We start from the raw sequence: 18,554 nt of genomic DNA on the forward strand, positions 1-18,554 counted from the left end.
CTTCAAGAGATGAATAGATAAAGAAACTGTGGTATATATATATATATATATATATATATATATATATATATATATATAATGGAAAATTACTCAGCCATAAAGAAGAATAAAATTATGGCATTTGCAGGCAAATGGATGAAGTTGGAGAATATCATGCTACATGAGATAAGCCAATCCCAAAAAACCAAAGGACAAATGATCTCGCTGATAAGCAGATGATGATACATAATGGGGGGTGGGAAGGAGGCAAGAATGGAGTTAGGATGGACTATATAAAGGAAAAAGAGGGGTGGGAGGGGTGGAGGGGAAATAACAGAATGAATCAAACATTATTACCCTATGTAAATGTATGATTACACAAATGGTACACCTCTACTTCATGTACAACCAGAGAAAAAAGTTGTACCCCATTTGCTTACAATAAAAAAAAATCCCAAAAACCCAAAGGTCCAACGATTTCTCTGATAAGTGGATGATGACACATAACAGGGGGCAGGGGGTAAGGGAAGAATGGAGGAAGGATGGATTGTGTAGAATGAGGGGTGCAGACGGGGTGGGGGAAAGGAAAGACAATGAAATGAGGCAAAGGTATTTTTGACCAGCAGCATAAATGATTCTGCTTTACTATAAAGTACAGGAAACTCTAGCTCCTATGTTTGTTTTATGAATCATGAAAAGGCAATGTAATTGTATTTGTGACATTAATTTTGACATATTTTTATTGGTTTTTTTAGTTATACATGACAGTAGAATTCGTTTTGACATAATTATAAAAGCATGGAATATAGTTTGTTCTAATTCAGTCCCCAGTAATCCCCTCCCCTTTCTTCCTCCCTCCCCCTGTTCTATTCTACTGATCTTTCTGCTATTTACTTACAGTTGTTGTTGTGTTTTTTTCCTTAAATTAGCATCTTGTGAATAAACATGATGGTGAGATTCACTGTGCATATTCATATATGTACACAGGAATGTTAGGTCAGATTTATTCCAGTGTCTTTCCCTATCCCATCTCTCCTCCCTTCCTTTCATTCCGCTTTGTCTACCCCACTGAGCTTTCTTCTATTGACTTCTGTTTCTAAATGAAAACGACTTCCTAGGATTTTTATCTGCAACTGAAAAACACCCAGCTTTTAAAAATCGTGTACCCATAATCTAAGTCTTGAGGATAGCTCCTATTGGGAAACATAGACTTTTTCATTCAAGTATACTATTTTAAAAAATCTAACCCTAAATTAAAGAGATGAAAAAATGCCACTGCTTTCATGGAACAAATAATGGATACCTTGTTTCCATAATAAACATTTAAGAGAGCTTGTTCCTAATGGAAACTATTGTTACTGATTAAAAATCTTCTTGGGGAGGAAAAAAGTACCTTCATATACAATTCCCATTGGGGATGCAAATTGGAGAGAAACATACACCAAAGGATTTGCATTTAATCAAATCCAAAGCAAGTCATTTCAGAAGCATCTCTACTGAGTACAGAAGGCTTTCCCACTAGGATCAGGCTGAGCTCTCCAAGGAACCAAGCAGTGGACAGCCCTGCACTGCTGCTAAGAAGGAAATTCACCAGAACCATCCAGAATGGAGAGTGGTAAGTCAATGTCAATTGTTACAATTAAAACAACAACAACAACAAAACTGCGCTAATGCTAATTTTTATTTTTGACCTTACAAAATTATATACACGAAGTAAAGGTAAAGAAGAAATAGCACTAATTTTGACTAGAACATATAAAAATATAAAAATATGGACCTGAAACCAACTATTTAGAACTCTTGGTAACATGTTTATGATTCTAGTCACAATTACTAATTGTTAGATTTAATATTGCTGCATTTAATTTAGGTAAGTATTTATTCTGAAAAATCTACTCAGTTAACATTATTTTTATGAAATAATTAACTGAATATTAATGTATTGTTCTCCACTATTGTGAAATTTTATGTTACATGAAACAACTTCTGATAAGTCCTCAATTATAAACTCCAGAAGAATTTACATTTACATTGAACTTTAAATACCTTTTATTAAGTCATCTTGTTTTAGGCTCTTAAGGCTAAGGATGAAGGGCAATATATTAATACATGATAAGTAAGAGACTGTCATTTCATGGATTCAAACTACATACAGATCTTCATCCTGAAGATATTAGTGTCAATGTAGAGTAAAACCCCACCTGTTCAGGAATAAATTTGAGATATAAACTTTAGCATTTTAAATGTTAATAATGACAAATGAAATATTTCAAAAATTCCTTGTAAGCTATCTTGAAAAAAAGTAATAGTTTAAAAAATCACACATCTTCTGATCTTAAGAAATAAGAAGATAAAGTTAGAAGAGCATCTATCTTCAGCAACATGGAATTGGTTACTACTGGCAGTAGTGCTGTTTTGGGATTCAACTATGAACCATAAAAGGAGGGAATGGAGGGGCGCTCAGGAGAGGCTGTGGATAGCAATGATGTGGGCAAACCAATCTTCAACTAAATCCTATTATATTGACTAATTTGGCCTTGCATCCTTAAAATTTCAGTCTTTAAGATTTCATAAGCAGTATGCCTTATTGTCTATTTAATAATTTTAACACTTAATTAGTGGACAAATTTGGAGACTCTATGTTGCTTCCTTGTATCCTCTTGGAGATTTCCCACAGTGAAACTAGTATGTCAGGTCAGAAGTAGAATACAAACAATGAGCTTCTAGCCTGCCCAGCATTAGTCCTATTTACTCCAGGGCAGGAATCTGCCTTCCCCTCAGTGAAGGGACTCTGATCCTCAGCAAGGCAAGCTGGCTGGGGTGGGGAGAGGGGTCCTCACAGGACAAGAGGGGCCAGTGAGCCAGACAGTGACCCAATATACTATATTGCCACTGCATTTTCTGGGATCTCATTGTTGGCCCTATCCTGAATAGAACAAATATGCAGAATGTCCATCAATGACCCATCATTCAAGATTTTTACTCTGTTCTGTCTTGAATGGCAATGTCTCCATGCCAATGTCACTAGGGACAATAGTTCAGAGACATCATCTACTATCCTCATTGTCCATGGTCCAGTTACAGAACTCAAAATATAAGTGCTTTTTTTCTAACATTACTTTCTTGTTTATTTCACATGCTCTCTTTAATCCCTTACCTTCTGTCACATTAGACTCTATAATGAGTTGAAAAGTAAGAAAATGCACGCCACAAAAATGTCATCATAAATATAAAATTAGAATGAATTTCAAATACAGAAAGTGGATTTATCATTTAATAACTAAGAAAAGTTTAGGGATCACCTATATTTTAATTAATAAATCAATTTCAGAATTACCAGTCTGATCTGATGCAGAAAATGTTTAGTTTTCAAAATAACATTAAAGTGATAGCTCCCTTAAATCTACCATGAACTAAACTCTCCATCAAAAATAAAAAGGGGGAAAGAAAAAGGATGTCATATGATAAAAACAATGTACTGGGCTGGGGGCATAGCTCAGTGGTAGAGCACTTGCCTGACAGGCTCAAGGGCCTAGGTTTGATCCCCAGCATTGCAAAAAATTAAAAATAAATGATTGTTTTTAATTTAAAAAAAAACATTCTGCTGCATGAACATAATCACAATCATACAGTGCCAAATTTTTATTCCAAATTCTAAAGGAAAAATTGATTCCTATTGACAAATTTGCTTGTGCTTTCTCTCCGGAAACACTTGTCCTTGTTTTCTCAACAACTAATCAGAATGCAAGTTTGTATCTAGAGTATTTGAATAAAAACTCAAGCTCTCCTGGTTTATGCAGGTGTGGATTCTTTAAATAGACACAATGCACAGGAAAAAATTGAGACTAGGAATACTGGTAACATTTTTTGAACTGTATATATCACACCTGTCCTTAAAATAAATAAATATAAAAGGAGATTCGGAAACTTTCAGAAACTCAAAAATCATGAAAAATACTTGGTGGGATTTTAAATAATATATTCCATCTCCATGCTTTATCAAGGTCAATTCCCCTTCTGTGCTGTTGTAAAGTGTTGACATTGACCTTTCTGCTTTGGAGCATGGTTTTAGCCATGTTCCCATGAAACCCCAAAGAAAGGACATCTCCACCATTTTCTTATGTAACTGTTCCCAAGCTCTAAAGAGCTACAGCTTTCTAAGCCCATGAATTTTCTCACCTTCACTTTCCTAAATTTCTCTAAGGCATTTTGTATATACTATAAGCTACTTATTGAACACCTACTAGATGTCAGATGCATGGCAGGATGGGTTACCCTATTTCTCTATTCTCCCTCTTCCTTCATTCCCTTGTTGCTTCTTTTGGTACACAGTGACCTTGACCTTGTGGGCCTCTCCCCTGCCCCACCCTGCACCCCTCCCACAGTGGTCTTCCCAGGTCCCTTCCTTCCCCTGGGCTCAGAACTGCAGCCATTTCCCAAGGTTCTGTACTTGGATTGCTACTCTTCTGTTGCAAAGTATTCCTTGGAAAACTTTATTTTCATTGCTTTAATTCCCATAGTTTTAAAGATGTTTCTTGGATGTATAGTTCTAGCCCAGGTCCATGTTCTGGTCTTAGCTACAGGATAGTTTTATTTTAATTTGATTATGTCACCACAACTTCAAAGTTAACATAGTCAAAATTGAATTCTTCTTTCCCCATCAGAATTGGCTCTCTCTCCTGCCTTTTTAGATTTCTCTTTTTAATCACGATGTTTTATTTTGTGTGTGTGTGTGTGTGTGTGTGTGTGTGTGTTGTTGTTGTTCTCTTAAATCTGCTCTTTCCCTATCATGTCCAGTGTTTCTAGCTAGCCTCTATTTTAGAACTTCTTACCCTCTCCACTTCCTCATCTTTAGCCCATTCTAGGATCTACACTCAGATCCATCTTTCAAAAATTTTTCCAACTTTTCCAAAAAAATATGATACACAATATTCTTATGTTGAAAAATATAATCATTCTATCACCTACAACATAAAGCATAATCGTGCACTAAATGCATGTAGGACAGTGGTCCCATGATATTATGTCACCTAGTGACGTCATAGCCATTTTAATTTGCATAAGTACACTTTATGATGTTTGTACAATGATGAAACCACCTAACAACTCATTTCTCAGAACATGTTCCAGCCTCTGAGCTATGTGTGACTGCATACATTTCTATAGTCAGATTTCTAAGACCTTCAACACTTCATTATCAGCAGCAACAACAAAATGCTTTTAACAGATGTTTACAGGAAAGCTGTGTGGAGCTTAACATCTTGCAAGGAGCAGACAACAAACAATAAATCTCTAAATAAAGAAATTGTATAGGACTTTATAAAGTGACAAGTGCTACATAGGAATAAGTAGTGCAGGATAAAGGGGATCAGGCAAATTTCATGAAGAAGGTGCAACTTTAAATATGTTCTCACTGAGAAGCTGACATTTGAGTCTAGACTTGAAGGAGGAAAGAATAGTTAGCCATGTGGATAAAAGGAGGAAGAATATTCCAGTTGGTAGAGGTGGCCAGTGCAAAGTCCCAAGTCAGAAGTGCACTTGGTACCTTTCAGAAACTGGCTACAGTACTGTGGGTGAGGGTTAGATTCTTGGGAAACGAGAACAGAGCTATAAGCATAGGATCACATAGGGCCATTTTAAGAACTGTGGCTTTTATTCTGAGTGAAAGGAAGAACCACTCCAGGGTTTTGAACACAGTAGTGACAAAAATTGGACTTACTCTTTTGAAAGGATCACTCTGGCTGCTTTGTTGAAAGCAGACTGGGCCAGAGGTGAAGGGTAGAAGCATGAGAAGCCTCCCTCAATAATCTACATGAGATGATGGTAGTGAACCTGGTACTGGAGATGGAGGCAAAGAAAAGTCAGCAGACTCTGGATCTATTTTGTAGGTGGCCCCATCATGTATTCCCAAAAGATGGGTTGTAAAGTCTGAGAGAAAGAAAGGAATTGAGGAGGACTCCAGCTTTGGAATTAAGAAACTAGAAGGATGGAGTTGCCATCAACTAAGATGGGAAGGGCTTCAGGTAAAACCAAAATGAAAGGGAAGAATGAAATTCATATTTGGACACGTGGAATTTGAGAGGTCTATGGGACATGCAAACACAGATGATATCTAAGTCTAAAGTCCAGGTCGGCATCCATTTGAAGTTCATCTATGTCTACATGCATTTAAATCTAGCAACGGCAGTTACACTAGCTCCTTACCCCTTCCACACAAGCATTGCTCTCTCCTGCCTCTGCCACTGCCCACCCGTACCTGCTACCTACAAGGTCAGTCTCCCTCTGCCTAACCCATCTAACACCCTTCAAAATCCAGCCTAAGTCCCATCCCCTCCCACAAACCTTCATCGTCCTTCTGAAGTATATTCTTCTCCCTCCCCTCCTCTTTCACATGTGACTGTCTTATTTCTCTCACTAAAATAGGATCTCTTTAAGGACATCTGCTATATGTTCTAAACTTATTTTGCATTCCCTGCGGCATGTGGCCCCACACTTTGCACTGTTGGTGCCAACGGGCATGTAAGATTGATTATTTTATGACAAAACGGAAGAAGTTCTGATCTGGTTATTTGCCATCTCATGAATTTTATTCCTCTATTAATGTAGTTATTTGTTAAACTTATTTAGAATAGGCATATTTCCTCTAGGCATATACATAAAGTATGAATCACTAATTCAGATTGAAATCATCACTTAAAAAACCCTTCAGAATAAAGGAGAGCCAAGACTGTCTGTGAACCCACGAATGATCCAAGCCCAGACCTCCGAAACTCCTGCCCCCTCCTCCACAGGCCCAAATCTACACCTACCATCATTCACCTGGATGTTCCCTTCTTGCTCAATTGGGACTGCCTGGGTTTAGAGTTGTCCCCTACCCCCAAAACTCTGCCACACACAGAAATCTCACTCATAAAGATATTCGTAGTTCTCAAATTTCAGAGAACATCAGAGTCATATAGAAGGCCAGGATCCATTCCCAGGGTTTCTAGGGTGCTTTGGGGTAGGACCTGAGAATCTACATTTCTACCAGGTTTCTAGCCAATTTTGATACTGAATCCAGGTCCAGGAATCAAACTTTGAGAATCACCTGTGTATATTCTCAATTTGACTTGTCTTTCTGGTTCTGACCCCTGCCTTGTTCCAACCTTTAGTGTGCAAGTTATCTCCTACTCCATGCTGCTGCATGTGGATTGGGGCTGTCTTAGCCCCTGGCTATATTATTCTTTCCCACACTTCCTGATTTTAATATCAGAGGCTGAGGACCAATTTGTGTCCTTGATTCCACTGTATTTCTTCCTCTTTGAGGCCTCCTTCTATCATTTTCCCTCTTTCTAAAATCTTTAGTCTTTCCCCCAGTTCCATTCAAATATCCTCAATTCCCTCCTACTGATAAATACATAAAGAGATTAAAAAAAAAAAAAAAAGCAAACCTCTCTCTGACAATGTAATTCCCTCCAAGCATCATCCAATCTCTTGCTTCCCCTTCTCATTCAAACTTCAAGAAGTAGTCATCTCTCTCTGCTATTTCTACCTCCTCCCCTGGTATTATTATCTGGCTTCTGTCCACCCACACTTCCAAAATCTCTCTTGCTTAGGTCAACACCAGCCACTGGATTGAAAGCAATGGATGATTTTCCATCCTTCCCTACTGGACCACTTTTACTGGCATCTGATACTTTTTTTCTTTTTTTCTGAAAACCTCTCCCAAGTTCTACATGCCTCATTCCCCCTGGCTTTTACTGGATCTTTTCCAACCAGCCTTTGCATGTCCTCTTCCTAAAGCTCTCTTCCTCTGACATCCTTCAAATGTGAATGCTCCCCAGATTTCCATCTTTAGTCATTCAGTGTGAAGCTTCCCAACCAACCTGTCAGAAATTGTGCTTCGCACCTTCTCAAGATGCTGACCCTCTCAGCCCTTGGGAGTACCCTGGCCTGTGTCATCCCAGAGTCCCAGACACATGGTTGTTTTCTCTGTGTGCCATCATGTGACTCTGTCACAGGCTCCCTTGGGGGTTCCATCCTCCTCCCTGGTTTCATTGTCATCCGTGCCATGATGACTCTGAAACTTACATCCTAGAGCCGTGGTAGAAGCTTGAGAATCACCCTGGAGTCTTTGCTCTCCTTTATTTCCCATATCTATGTAATTTTCACATCTCTCTGATCCTTGCCTGCTTATCTCAGACCCCATCACCTATGCCTGAATTATTCTAGAATCCTTCTGACTAATCTCCCTGTGGCTTTGTGATTCTCAAATCCACCTTCCACACAGCTGCCAGAAGAGTCTATCCAAAATGCAAATCTAACCACACACCACTCCCTTGCTTAAGAGCCTCCAGGGGCCCGTTGCCGGCAGGATGAAGTCCAAGCTCCTGTATTCCAGAAAAATCCATGGTTAGTTAACCTTACTTGTTGCCCCAGGCTCACTTCCGGCCACTTCCCCCCTCACATCTCTTTCTGCTCTGCAGTCCGGGCCTTTGCCCAGGCTATCCAGTACATCTGGAATGTTCTTGCCCATCTTACCATCCCCTCCCCCAGGCCTCCTCTGTAAGCCTCAGCTCAGAGGCTGCCCCAGTCCTCTCTCTGTTCCCACAGGAAGTGGTGGATTCTGTTTCTCAGAATACCCTAGGCTTATTTCTGTTGTTGCTTTACAATAATCTATAAACTATTTCTCTTGCACTAGATAGCATGTTCTTCTGTATTCTGTTGATACATAGAAAATAGTCAATAAATAATTGATAAATAAATGTAGACTTAGGTTTTTCCAAGAACAAAAGAATAATAATAATAATAATCTCCCAATTCTAGAAGCAACATTTAGATTCCTTTGGGACAAACCTCTGGTCACTGTGTTTTATGTCTGAGACTTACTTGAAAGAAGTACTTCAAGTCTCTTTCATTAAAAGACAGACCAAATCCTGTCAAAATTAGACCAAAAGGACCATACAAACAATTTTGTTTTGTTGAAATCAGATTGCATGTAGTTTTCTTTGAATTATGTTTTGGAACATAGATTTCTTCAACTCCTGCCCCCTCCTCCTCCACAGGCCCAAGTCCAAACCTACCATCAGTCACTCAGATGTTCCCCTTCTTGTTCAAGCAGGACTGCCTGGGTTTATAGGCCCAGGTATTTTGTATGAAACTTGGTAGTTTCCAAAGCATTTTTATATGCATATTTCTTTTTACTTATAAATCTCTGAATAAGGCAAAAAAATATTATACCCATTTTAACAGGAAAAAAATGAAACTGAAAAATTGTGACTTTTTCCCCATGTCAGTGACTAACATGTGGCTATGTAAACCCTGACTTAGGCCAGCAATTGCCTCCATCCATTGCACCACCCTGCCTCTGGTTATAACTTCAGGTTTTTGTTGTTTTGTTTGTTTCCTTTCTTTCTGCCTCCCATTCTTTTTGTGATACAGTTTAATTTATATGTCTAATGTATCTGTAAATTCAGATTAGAGAATATTTTTGGTTATGTGCCTTATACATTTATATATTAATAACTTCAGCCATATATGTTGATGCTAAATTCTGTCCCATCTGACTTGGCTGGTAAGCCAGTCACCCTTCAATTAAAATGGATTGAAGCCATCCAACCTACTACAAAATACCAATTTCATAGGAAAAATATACCTTAAAATGTGCCTAGTTCAACCACTAACTCAGTGGTTAAATGTTTTCTAGAAGAGTTCAAACAGTTTTCTGGTCATTGCTTGATCATCCTCAGTGACAACGCACTCACCCCTAGAAGCGATGTTGACAAATTTTAGAACCATGGAGATAGGTTTTCTCTATATCTCCATGTAATTTCCTCTTGATTAAAGTGGAATAGTTAATGTGAATTGCAAATCACTATGATTTCTTTAGTAAGTGCATATAGTAAGTGCTCAAAAATTATTTGTTAAATGAACAAATAACTCTTTCCTTATCTTTGGCCTAGTTTTAAAGCAGTAATTCCTCATGTCCAATCACCATATTTGTTAAAACAAAGCACACTCATTTAGTGTAATAAACAAATAACAAATGACTTTCCTCTCAGGAACATGATCATCCGGTAGACCTGCTCCCTCACATCAGGGACTAAGATGATGGGGCAGCCGTACAGTCTGTGACCGAGTCATGCAAATCTAACTTCTATCTCATGTAATAAGAAGCATTATTTCAAGTTGCATCAGATCCCTGGTCTGGTAATTAAAACATAAGTTATAAGTCTTGCTGGAGTAAATCTTGACAAATCAGAGTAGGAAAAAAAAAAAGATGGCATTTTGAAGAGCTCTTGTGCAAAAGATGCAAGAGTATTTCCTCTTTTTACTTACACAGCACTTGGGTGAGTTTCCATCAAGGACCAGGCTTTGGATTCTTCATATTCCCGACTTCTACCATTCTAATGGGAAAGCAGCATCAGGATTCTCAACCCTGAGTACCTCCCTGGGAGGTTGACCTAACTGCCCCCTCTAGGTCTGATTGTGACTATTCCATTTGCTTAAGTCCCAGGAGATTACAGCAAACGAGTGTACCAAGGCGTGAGAGTGAAGCACACGGTCAAAGATCTCCTGGCAGAAAAACGATCCAGGCAGAGTGACTCCAGACTTAACGTGAGTCCCAGCTTGACACATGCCTTAGGGTCCCAGCCCTTCATTAAGGTTGGCCATCTCCCCGCTTCCTTCCTCCACACACCAATCTCCTCCTCCTGGGTCTGATACTCTCAAGAGCAAAGCTCTTATTTACCTGACACTCTATAGGATGACGTTGATTTTTTTTTTTCATTTCTGCTGAGATGAACAATCTTTGCCTGCAGAGCACACCCCCTTGCCAGTCTCCTGACTCACCCAGTGGTGTCAACATTTCCACCTTAGCTTTCACTCCTCATCCTATTGTACGCCAGTTTGGGGAAAGAATTTTTATATCTCTATTCATCTGTATTGATTATATGCCTTTAGAAATTGAATGCATGTTTCCTCAGAGCTGTATGTTATGTAAATCACAGTGGAGTGGAAAGACTATGAACAGAGAGGGAATCTTGGCCCTGCCAGGGATCAGCTGTGTGACCCTGGGAAAGTCACTTGTATTCTTTGGCCCCACATGAAATGAATTAATCAAAATAAACTCCAGGGTTCCTTATAATCTAAAAATCTCTAAACTGTTATTAATATCATGGCATATTTTTTAGCTACCAATAGTGTTCTAAGAGTTTTGTGATCTTATTGACTGGTCACTTTAGTTGGTGGCAATGAAAAGATGATGTGTCCTGATTTTTCATTTTCCCTAGACATGAATTAACAAAGGCTCAGTTTGTGGAAGTAACACTGATCTTCATTTATATAGCTTTCTAAATCCAACAGTGATAACTTAGAAAAAAATTATCTCTATACCAAGTAAAATCAGATTTTTAAAATATTAGAAGGTACTTCTATTGTATTTAGCACTTGAGTCTAAAACTTCTGTCTCCCACCTATATCTTCATAGATGTCTGTGCTCTGTGCCTAAAATGTTTCAGTGGTTTCATCCAGATCCCCAAAAATGATTCAAGAATGGCAATAGTATTTGGCTATCAAGGTTTGTAAATAACCACGTATTCTACTAAGTGCAATACAATAACAAGAACATTGGGCATATGTTGGGCATCTTCAGTTGACCAGAAATAAACAGGGCAGCCACATACAGGCTCTAGTGCAGGGGCTGATTCACGCTGGCATGTCTGCTGAGAGTGAGCACTGTGTTCAACACAGCTCCAAAAGTAAACTCCTGGAACACATTTCAAGTGAATCAACTCCAGATCCAAGTTCCTCATCCGAGAACATCCTGCATTGCTCATTTTCTGCTATCCTCTTTTAAGCCACTTCTCCAAGCTCAACAAATGGAGCTTAGCTGCGAGAGGGAAATCTGAACAATCAGTTCTTGTCTGCTCCTTGTTTGGTGTTTCTCGTGGTGCCTGCTCAAAAGCATCTAGAGTGTATGTTAAAAATACCATTCCAGCTTAGTCTTCTGAGAGGGAGGGGGAAAGAACTCAGTCTACCCGAAGTGAACCACAACTTCAAGTGGAAGTAATGTGAGGGCTTGGCAAGGAAGGAAATGAATTGTAGAACTTGAAAACAATTCCAGGTGAACTGTCAGTTGGGAAGGTAGAAGTCACGCATAATGGTAAGACCCACGGTCAAGGAGCAAACATTGTATCTGCCCAGTGTGAGAGAAGAGGTAACCCACACGTTGCTGCCATCATCAATACTCCATGCAAACGACAGAGCACCATGCCAGAGTTCTATAAAAACACACATGATGTAAGAGTCACAAAGTCACACTGCATATCCAAATGGTAGATAAGCTTTTTCCCCACTAAAAATTTACCTAATGTGACTTTTTGTCCAAGATCTGTGATGTTCAACTCATAGATTTTGTGTTTTCTCTTTAGTTTTTAAGTTTTTACTTTTTAAAAGATAAAATGGTATAAGCATAATTAATAAAAAGTCATGTTATTTTATTTCATTTTAAAATACAGATTCCTGAGACTATCCCATGTCTACTAACACAGAGTTATTGGGATGGGGCCAGGGAATAATCCTTTTGTCATTTTTTTTATATAGGCTTCATACATCACCTTCCACAAATTTTACCACAGAGCAAAGAGTAAGTATCAAAGTCTCGCACCATAGTCAAGGCTCCTGTCTCTCAGATAGGAACTTGCTGAGCTATTGCTGCTGGCCTAGTGACACTGAGTTATTGAGAAATTGGGTTCAAGGAACATGAAGTACAAACATAGTCCATGCCATTAAACAAGTAACCTGGTGGAAAGGAAAAATATTTACATGTTTAAAAAGTACAAAACCATAAAACCAAGCACTAGACTGAATGCTAAAGACAAAAGACCAGGCAGTAAAACCATGTAACATGAAAGCTGCAATACTTATGTAAGGATGGTTAAGGTCTACCTCTTCATGCATACCTCACTTCACAGACACACTAACCTATGAGGTTGATGTTCACAATCCCATTTATAGATGAGTAAGCTGAGATCAAGAGAAGGGCAGTGATTGTTCCCAAGATGCCCAGTTAGCAAGCAGCGCAGCACAGCACATCTTCTGATTCCTAATTTCATATTTAAAAGAAAAGAACATTGTGGACTAGCAAAGAATAATCTCTGCTATACTCAAACAAAAAAAATTGGAAAAAAAAGACATAAAAATGTATCATACAGAACTAACCACAGTAGTAACCGACTCTCAGGCACCCAGCACACAGGTGGTACAAGCTCTGACTTTACTGTGTTCCCATCACCTTACTCAATCTCTCAGTGCTAGTATCTTACTTCATCAATTAAATAATCGTCTATATTTGGGTCATCGAATATGTAACATTCAAATGTGGGGTTATTTGCACTTACAGCATCTCAATGAGGTGACAATGTCATCTACCTGCTCATGTCTCATCCTCCACCCATTCTTCTAGAATATTTGAAAATCTCAAGGAGGATACCATATTCATTCATATCATCCACTCTTCAGACCCACCTTGGTCCTGGGAGGTAATTTTTAAAAATTCAATGATTAGCTTTTATGGAACTCCATTGAAATAGTGTAATTGAAAAACATTGGCAATCAGAAATCTGATTATATATATTTTTAGTACTCGATGGCAAACAGTTCATTATTTTGCTGTGAAGTATACAGGAATCACAGAGCAACATGTTGTGGGTGGATACTGTTAGGGCTCTGAGTAACACTGAGACTACCTCCTTTTTTCATATTAGGAGACAATGAGTCTATTATCTCAGTTCACGTAAGGAAGCCATCCATGAAGCCAGCTCAGAATTTTGGGCTGACAAAATGACTAGTGATCCAAGGCCCTATTATGCAGCTTTACTATATTATTCCAGGCAGAAAGATAGAAAGAGAGAGAGAGAGAGAGAGAGAGAGGAAGGAAGGAAGGAAGGAAGGAAGGAAGGAAGGAAGGAAGGAAGGAAGGAAGGAAGGAAGGAAGGAAAAAAAAAAAACAAGGAGCCCTGTCAAATCCCTGGGACCTGTGAATGTTGCCTCTTAAGGGAAAATTTGCAATTAAGTTAGGAAACCTACACAGAGGCCCTTCCCCTAGATTACCTGGGGGGCACTCAATGCAATCACCTGGATGCTTGTAAGGGGGAGTTTTGAGAGAAACACATGCAGAGAAGACACGAAAGAAGGTAAAGTGACCACTTCAGCAGAAATTGTGATGAGGCTACATGTCAAGGAATCCCAGCAGCCACCAAAAGTCAGGAGAGGCAGAGAACAGATTCCCCTGCAACCCTTGTGGTAAGCACAACCTGCTGACCCAGATTTTGGGCTCACGTTCCCCCAAATTAGGAGAAGAGAGATTCTGATGGTTACAGCGGTCCTGGAAAACCAGTGCACACATATTATGAAAACTATGTCTGTCCCTGGGGACAAGTATGCTTCAGGAAGGAATTACCCAAATCGCGGCTCTTCTCTTTGTGACAACACTCTGACAAGTTTACACAAACCATGCAGATCCATCTTTACTAGTTTCCCTGAAGAACATCTGTTTTTGATACCATGAAATGTTTTTCACATCTTTGCAGTAGGAAAAATAGAAAAATGCCATTTTAAAAACAAAGAGCTTGCATCAAAAGAGATTTTCACCAAACACTGGAAATTAAAAACACTTCTATACATTTTTTAGCCATAATTCTATGGCTTCACAACTCTTGTGTGCATCTAAAATCATGCCTTTTCTTTTTTCTTTCTCAAATTGTTCTGCATATTATTTACCACATTAATAGGTCTTCTTCCAGAATAAATAAATATGAGCCATTCACCAACATCTAGTACCAAAAAGTATATAATTAGATTTCTGATTGCCATTTTTTTCAATTACACTATTTCAATGGAGTTCCATAAAAGCTAATCATTGAATTTTTTTTAAATAACATCACAAAATTCAATAAACTCTGTTATCTACAAAAACAGAAGCAGGAAGTCTAATAGCTGCAATTTTTCAGTTTTGTTTCAAAATTCAGTGAACAATTTGCAGGCTATTTAGCTTTCTAATCAAGTTTTTCTGAAGCTGTCATAAAGATTCATTTAAAATCATTGAGCATACAACAGCTGGCATGAGGGGAAATTTGTAAAAACTTGCTGAGTAGGAAATGGAAATTGATTTAGAATTAAAATTGCATGGGAGAATGGAGGAGTGCTGTGTGGTATGCAGAAGATTAAGAAGAGACCTGGAAACAAGGTCTGAGGATCAAACTGTTCTGTTGATTTGTGATTTATGGACATAGTAATAGGTCTCCTGCTCTGCTCCTTTGTCAAAATTCCAGTCAGTAACAACAGTGAAATCAGTATGAAAGTTCCTTACAGTTAATATTTTACATAAATATGAAGAAAAATAAGTAAAGATTTCTGGTTCTGTTTTTGGAAACCTAAACTGAGGAAAATGTTGAAGAGGAATATCCCAAGTAGGAAATATATTTGAATTTTATGGCCTTCATTTACACACATTATTTAGCTAACAGGGCAAAATTTAACTACTTCTACTTTGCAGGATTCGTTTGTACCCACCTGAAGCAATTTTTCTTAAGTTATAATTACTTATAATTATTTTCTCTTTCTACGTTTTCTTAAGTCCTTTAAATTTAAATTAACTGCTTAAATCTGTATGTCAAGAACATCTCAGAAAAAGCCATATTGTCAGCTGGAGGTCTTCGTTAATTATTTGTCCTAATTGTTTTTGGAGTGACAACACTAAGTAATGGAAAGAATTGTGACAATAGTACATATCTGAAGGAAAAATTTGGAGGAGAATAAGGTAAATGGGTGTCATATTGTGTATTTATGAGCAGAGTCATTGAGAGTGTTTGATCTTGGAGAGATGTGGGAAAGCGCTAACTGTAGACCAGATGTGCTCTGGCTAGCTCGGGTCCTAATCACTGTCTTTGCATCAGGACTACTAGTTGGAAGTTTGTTTAGTTACACACTCAGCTGCCACACTTGAGTTACCGTGGACTATAAACATCGTGATGTCCAGATCTGTAATTTGGATTTCTTGCAAAGTAGTAGGGAAGAAATATACAATTGGAAACTGTGTATTATGTCATCTCAAAGTTTCTTTAACTTCCTTGCAACTTTGGAAAACATGTTTAAGACATTTCTTCTACCCCAAAGAGAAACTTTCCCTTCCTTAGTCTCCTAGAATCCAGCATTGTGGCAATAGTGGTCTTGGAAAATTCCCTTCTCCTCTCTGAGTCTCAGTGTCCTTGTCAATAGAAGCAGAGTCAGGCCACATCTCTAAGATTCCTCTCATTTTCTAAATAAATTTGTGCATATTTGAGGTTCACAATGTGATATTACAGGACACATATAGAAAGTAAAATGGTTACTATAGTGAAACAAATTAACATATATATCATTTCACATAGTTACTTCCCTGTGACAAAGAAAATCTACTTGTTTAACAAAAATCTCTAACAATACAATTCTATCAACTATAGTTTCCACATTTATGTGAGATTGCTAGACTTCTTCACCCTGCTTACTGATACTTTGTATCCTTTGCATAACAACTCAGTATCCATTTTTAAGATTTCAGCTTTAAAACATTTATCCTGTTCTTTTATGTTCTTTATTCTTGCTATTCATATTTCAAATGTGTCCATATGGCTGTTTAGGATTTAAATTAAACTGGAATGTGCAAGAACTAGCAACTACCTTGTACCCAGTTTGAAACATCTTTAAGCAAATGTTCCAGATTGTTCTGTTACCTGGGAACCTCCAGCACTGCTTTACTCAAGTTCACCCCCTAAGACCCAGGGAGCATGGCATGCTGAAGAGCCTTGGTTCTGGATCCAGACGACCTAAATTCAAATCCCAGTTCTGCCACTTGCCAACTATGTGCTGATGGTAAAGTTACCTAACCTTGCTGTTAAAGGAAGAAAATAATTCTGCCTTGCAAGTTTATCATAAAGGTTGTATTTCATATTTGCCAAGGGCGTGGCACATAATAGGTGCTTAATCAATGTGATTGCTGTTAAAAACATTGCATTCAAGTAGTGATGCTGGTTAGTATTCCAAGCAATAAGAATCGCCTCAAAGAAATGTACAGTTCAGCTGTGGGGGAAGGAATTGTACATGAAACATGTGATTAAAATACCCAGGTGACTTTGCTCTGAGTGCCAAAAGTGTGACAGTGACCATCAGTGAACACTATAGGTTCAGAAGGGGTAAGGGACCGGGAGTAGAGGAAGTCTCCATGGAGAAGGGTGTGCCTCAAGCTAAGCTTTGAAGGAAAAAGATGACTGGTGAGCAGCGAGCAGGGCTGGAAGGTCCCAACAGAACACACAGAGCCAGCAGAGACTAGGGTAAAGGGGAGCTCTATCTCCCTGTGTGCAGTGAGTGAACCTACTTCAACTGCAGAGTGGAGGAACAGAAGAGACTGTCAGGAGGCCTTCCTGGTACACAATCCTTCAAAATTCAATTTCAGGCCTGCCTGGTAAGATCTCAGACACTACCCTCTACTCCCAGAGCCTCCATCATATAAATACTTATTACATTGTACTATAATTACTTGTTTTCTTAAATCCCTTCCAGTGACTAATGTCTTGCTAACTCTGTTCCTTCTGGAGCGTCTAGCCCAGGAAGAATGGCAGTGTGGTAGGATGGGTAGGACTTGCATGTCAGAACAAGACAGACCTTGGTAATGACTCTAGCTTGTGAAAGTGATCCAATTTCTCTGGGACTCAGTTTTTTCCAATGTAAAGGGGCACAGTGGTATCCAAATCAGAAAGCACCAAGAGAGAGAAATTAGGTAATGTTGGCAAAGCACCTGGTACAACACATGGCATGTTCTAAGTGTTCAGCAAATGGAAGCTTTTATGGTTTTTTTATAGTATCAGACACATGGCAGCACTGGATCAATGTTCCAGCAAGGTGTGCAGCACTAAGGTAGACATCAGACTATGGGGAGCTCTGAAGAGCAGCCTTGGGAGTCAGATATCCCCACCCTCATTACTACAAACTCTAATATAAATATGTCAAACCATTAGAAAGGCCACTTGACAACTTTGTAGGTCTGAACATTTTATTCACTATGAGTAGATGAAACAACAAAATGGTAGAACCAAGAACTAGCAATCTTGTTTTGTGTTGATTGGGTTTTTAATTTTTTATTTTTCACTGACATATAGTAATTATACATATTTGTGGGGTATCGTGTGACATTTCAATACACATATACAATGCGTAAAGATCAAGATAATTTGTGTATCCATCATTGCAAACATATATCATTTCTTTGTGTTAGAAACATTCAAAATTCTTTTTACTAGCTCTTTTGAAATATATGGTTAAATGCTCTCAACCACAGTTATTCTACTGTGCTATGGAACATTGGAAGTTATTCCTCCTATCCAGCTACACCCCTGTTCCTATTAATCATCCTCTTTCCAGCCCTTCTCTTCCCTCACCGACCTTAACTACCTCTGGTAATCACTATTCTACTTCCAACTTCTATGAGATCCATGTTTTTAGTTTCCAAAGATGAGCAAGTGTACATGTGATATTTTGTCTTTCTGTGCCTGACTTATTTT

The 18,554-nt window shown here is 38.5% G+C and overlaps 1 protein-coding gene across 1 annotated transcript in view; it reads left to right on the forward strand.

Moving 5' to 3' along the window:
- Window positions 1-1,521: 1,521 nt before the first annotated feature.
- Window positions 1,522-18,554, forward strand: part of Pou2af2 (POU class 2 homeobox associating factor 2) — a 38,242-nt gene continuing 21,209 nt past the window's right edge. Inside the window, exons 1-2 of the mRNA XM_047519407.1 lie at window positions 1,522-1,594; window positions 10,469-10,575. Coding sequence (XP_047375363.1) covers window positions 1,585-1,594; window positions 10,469-10,575 — 117 coding nt within the window. The 5' untranslated portion in view covers window positions 1,522-1,584. The remainder of the gene's footprint in view (window positions 1,595-10,468; window positions 10,576-18,554) is intronic.

The sequence above is a fragment of the Sciurus carolinensis genome, chromosome 11 (assembly GCF_902686445.1).
Source record: "Sciurus carolinensis chromosome 11, mSciCar1.2, whole genome shotgun sequence".
Lineage (NCBI taxonomy): Eukaryota > Metazoa > Chordata > Mammalia > Rodentia > Sciuridae > Sciurus > Sciurus carolinensis.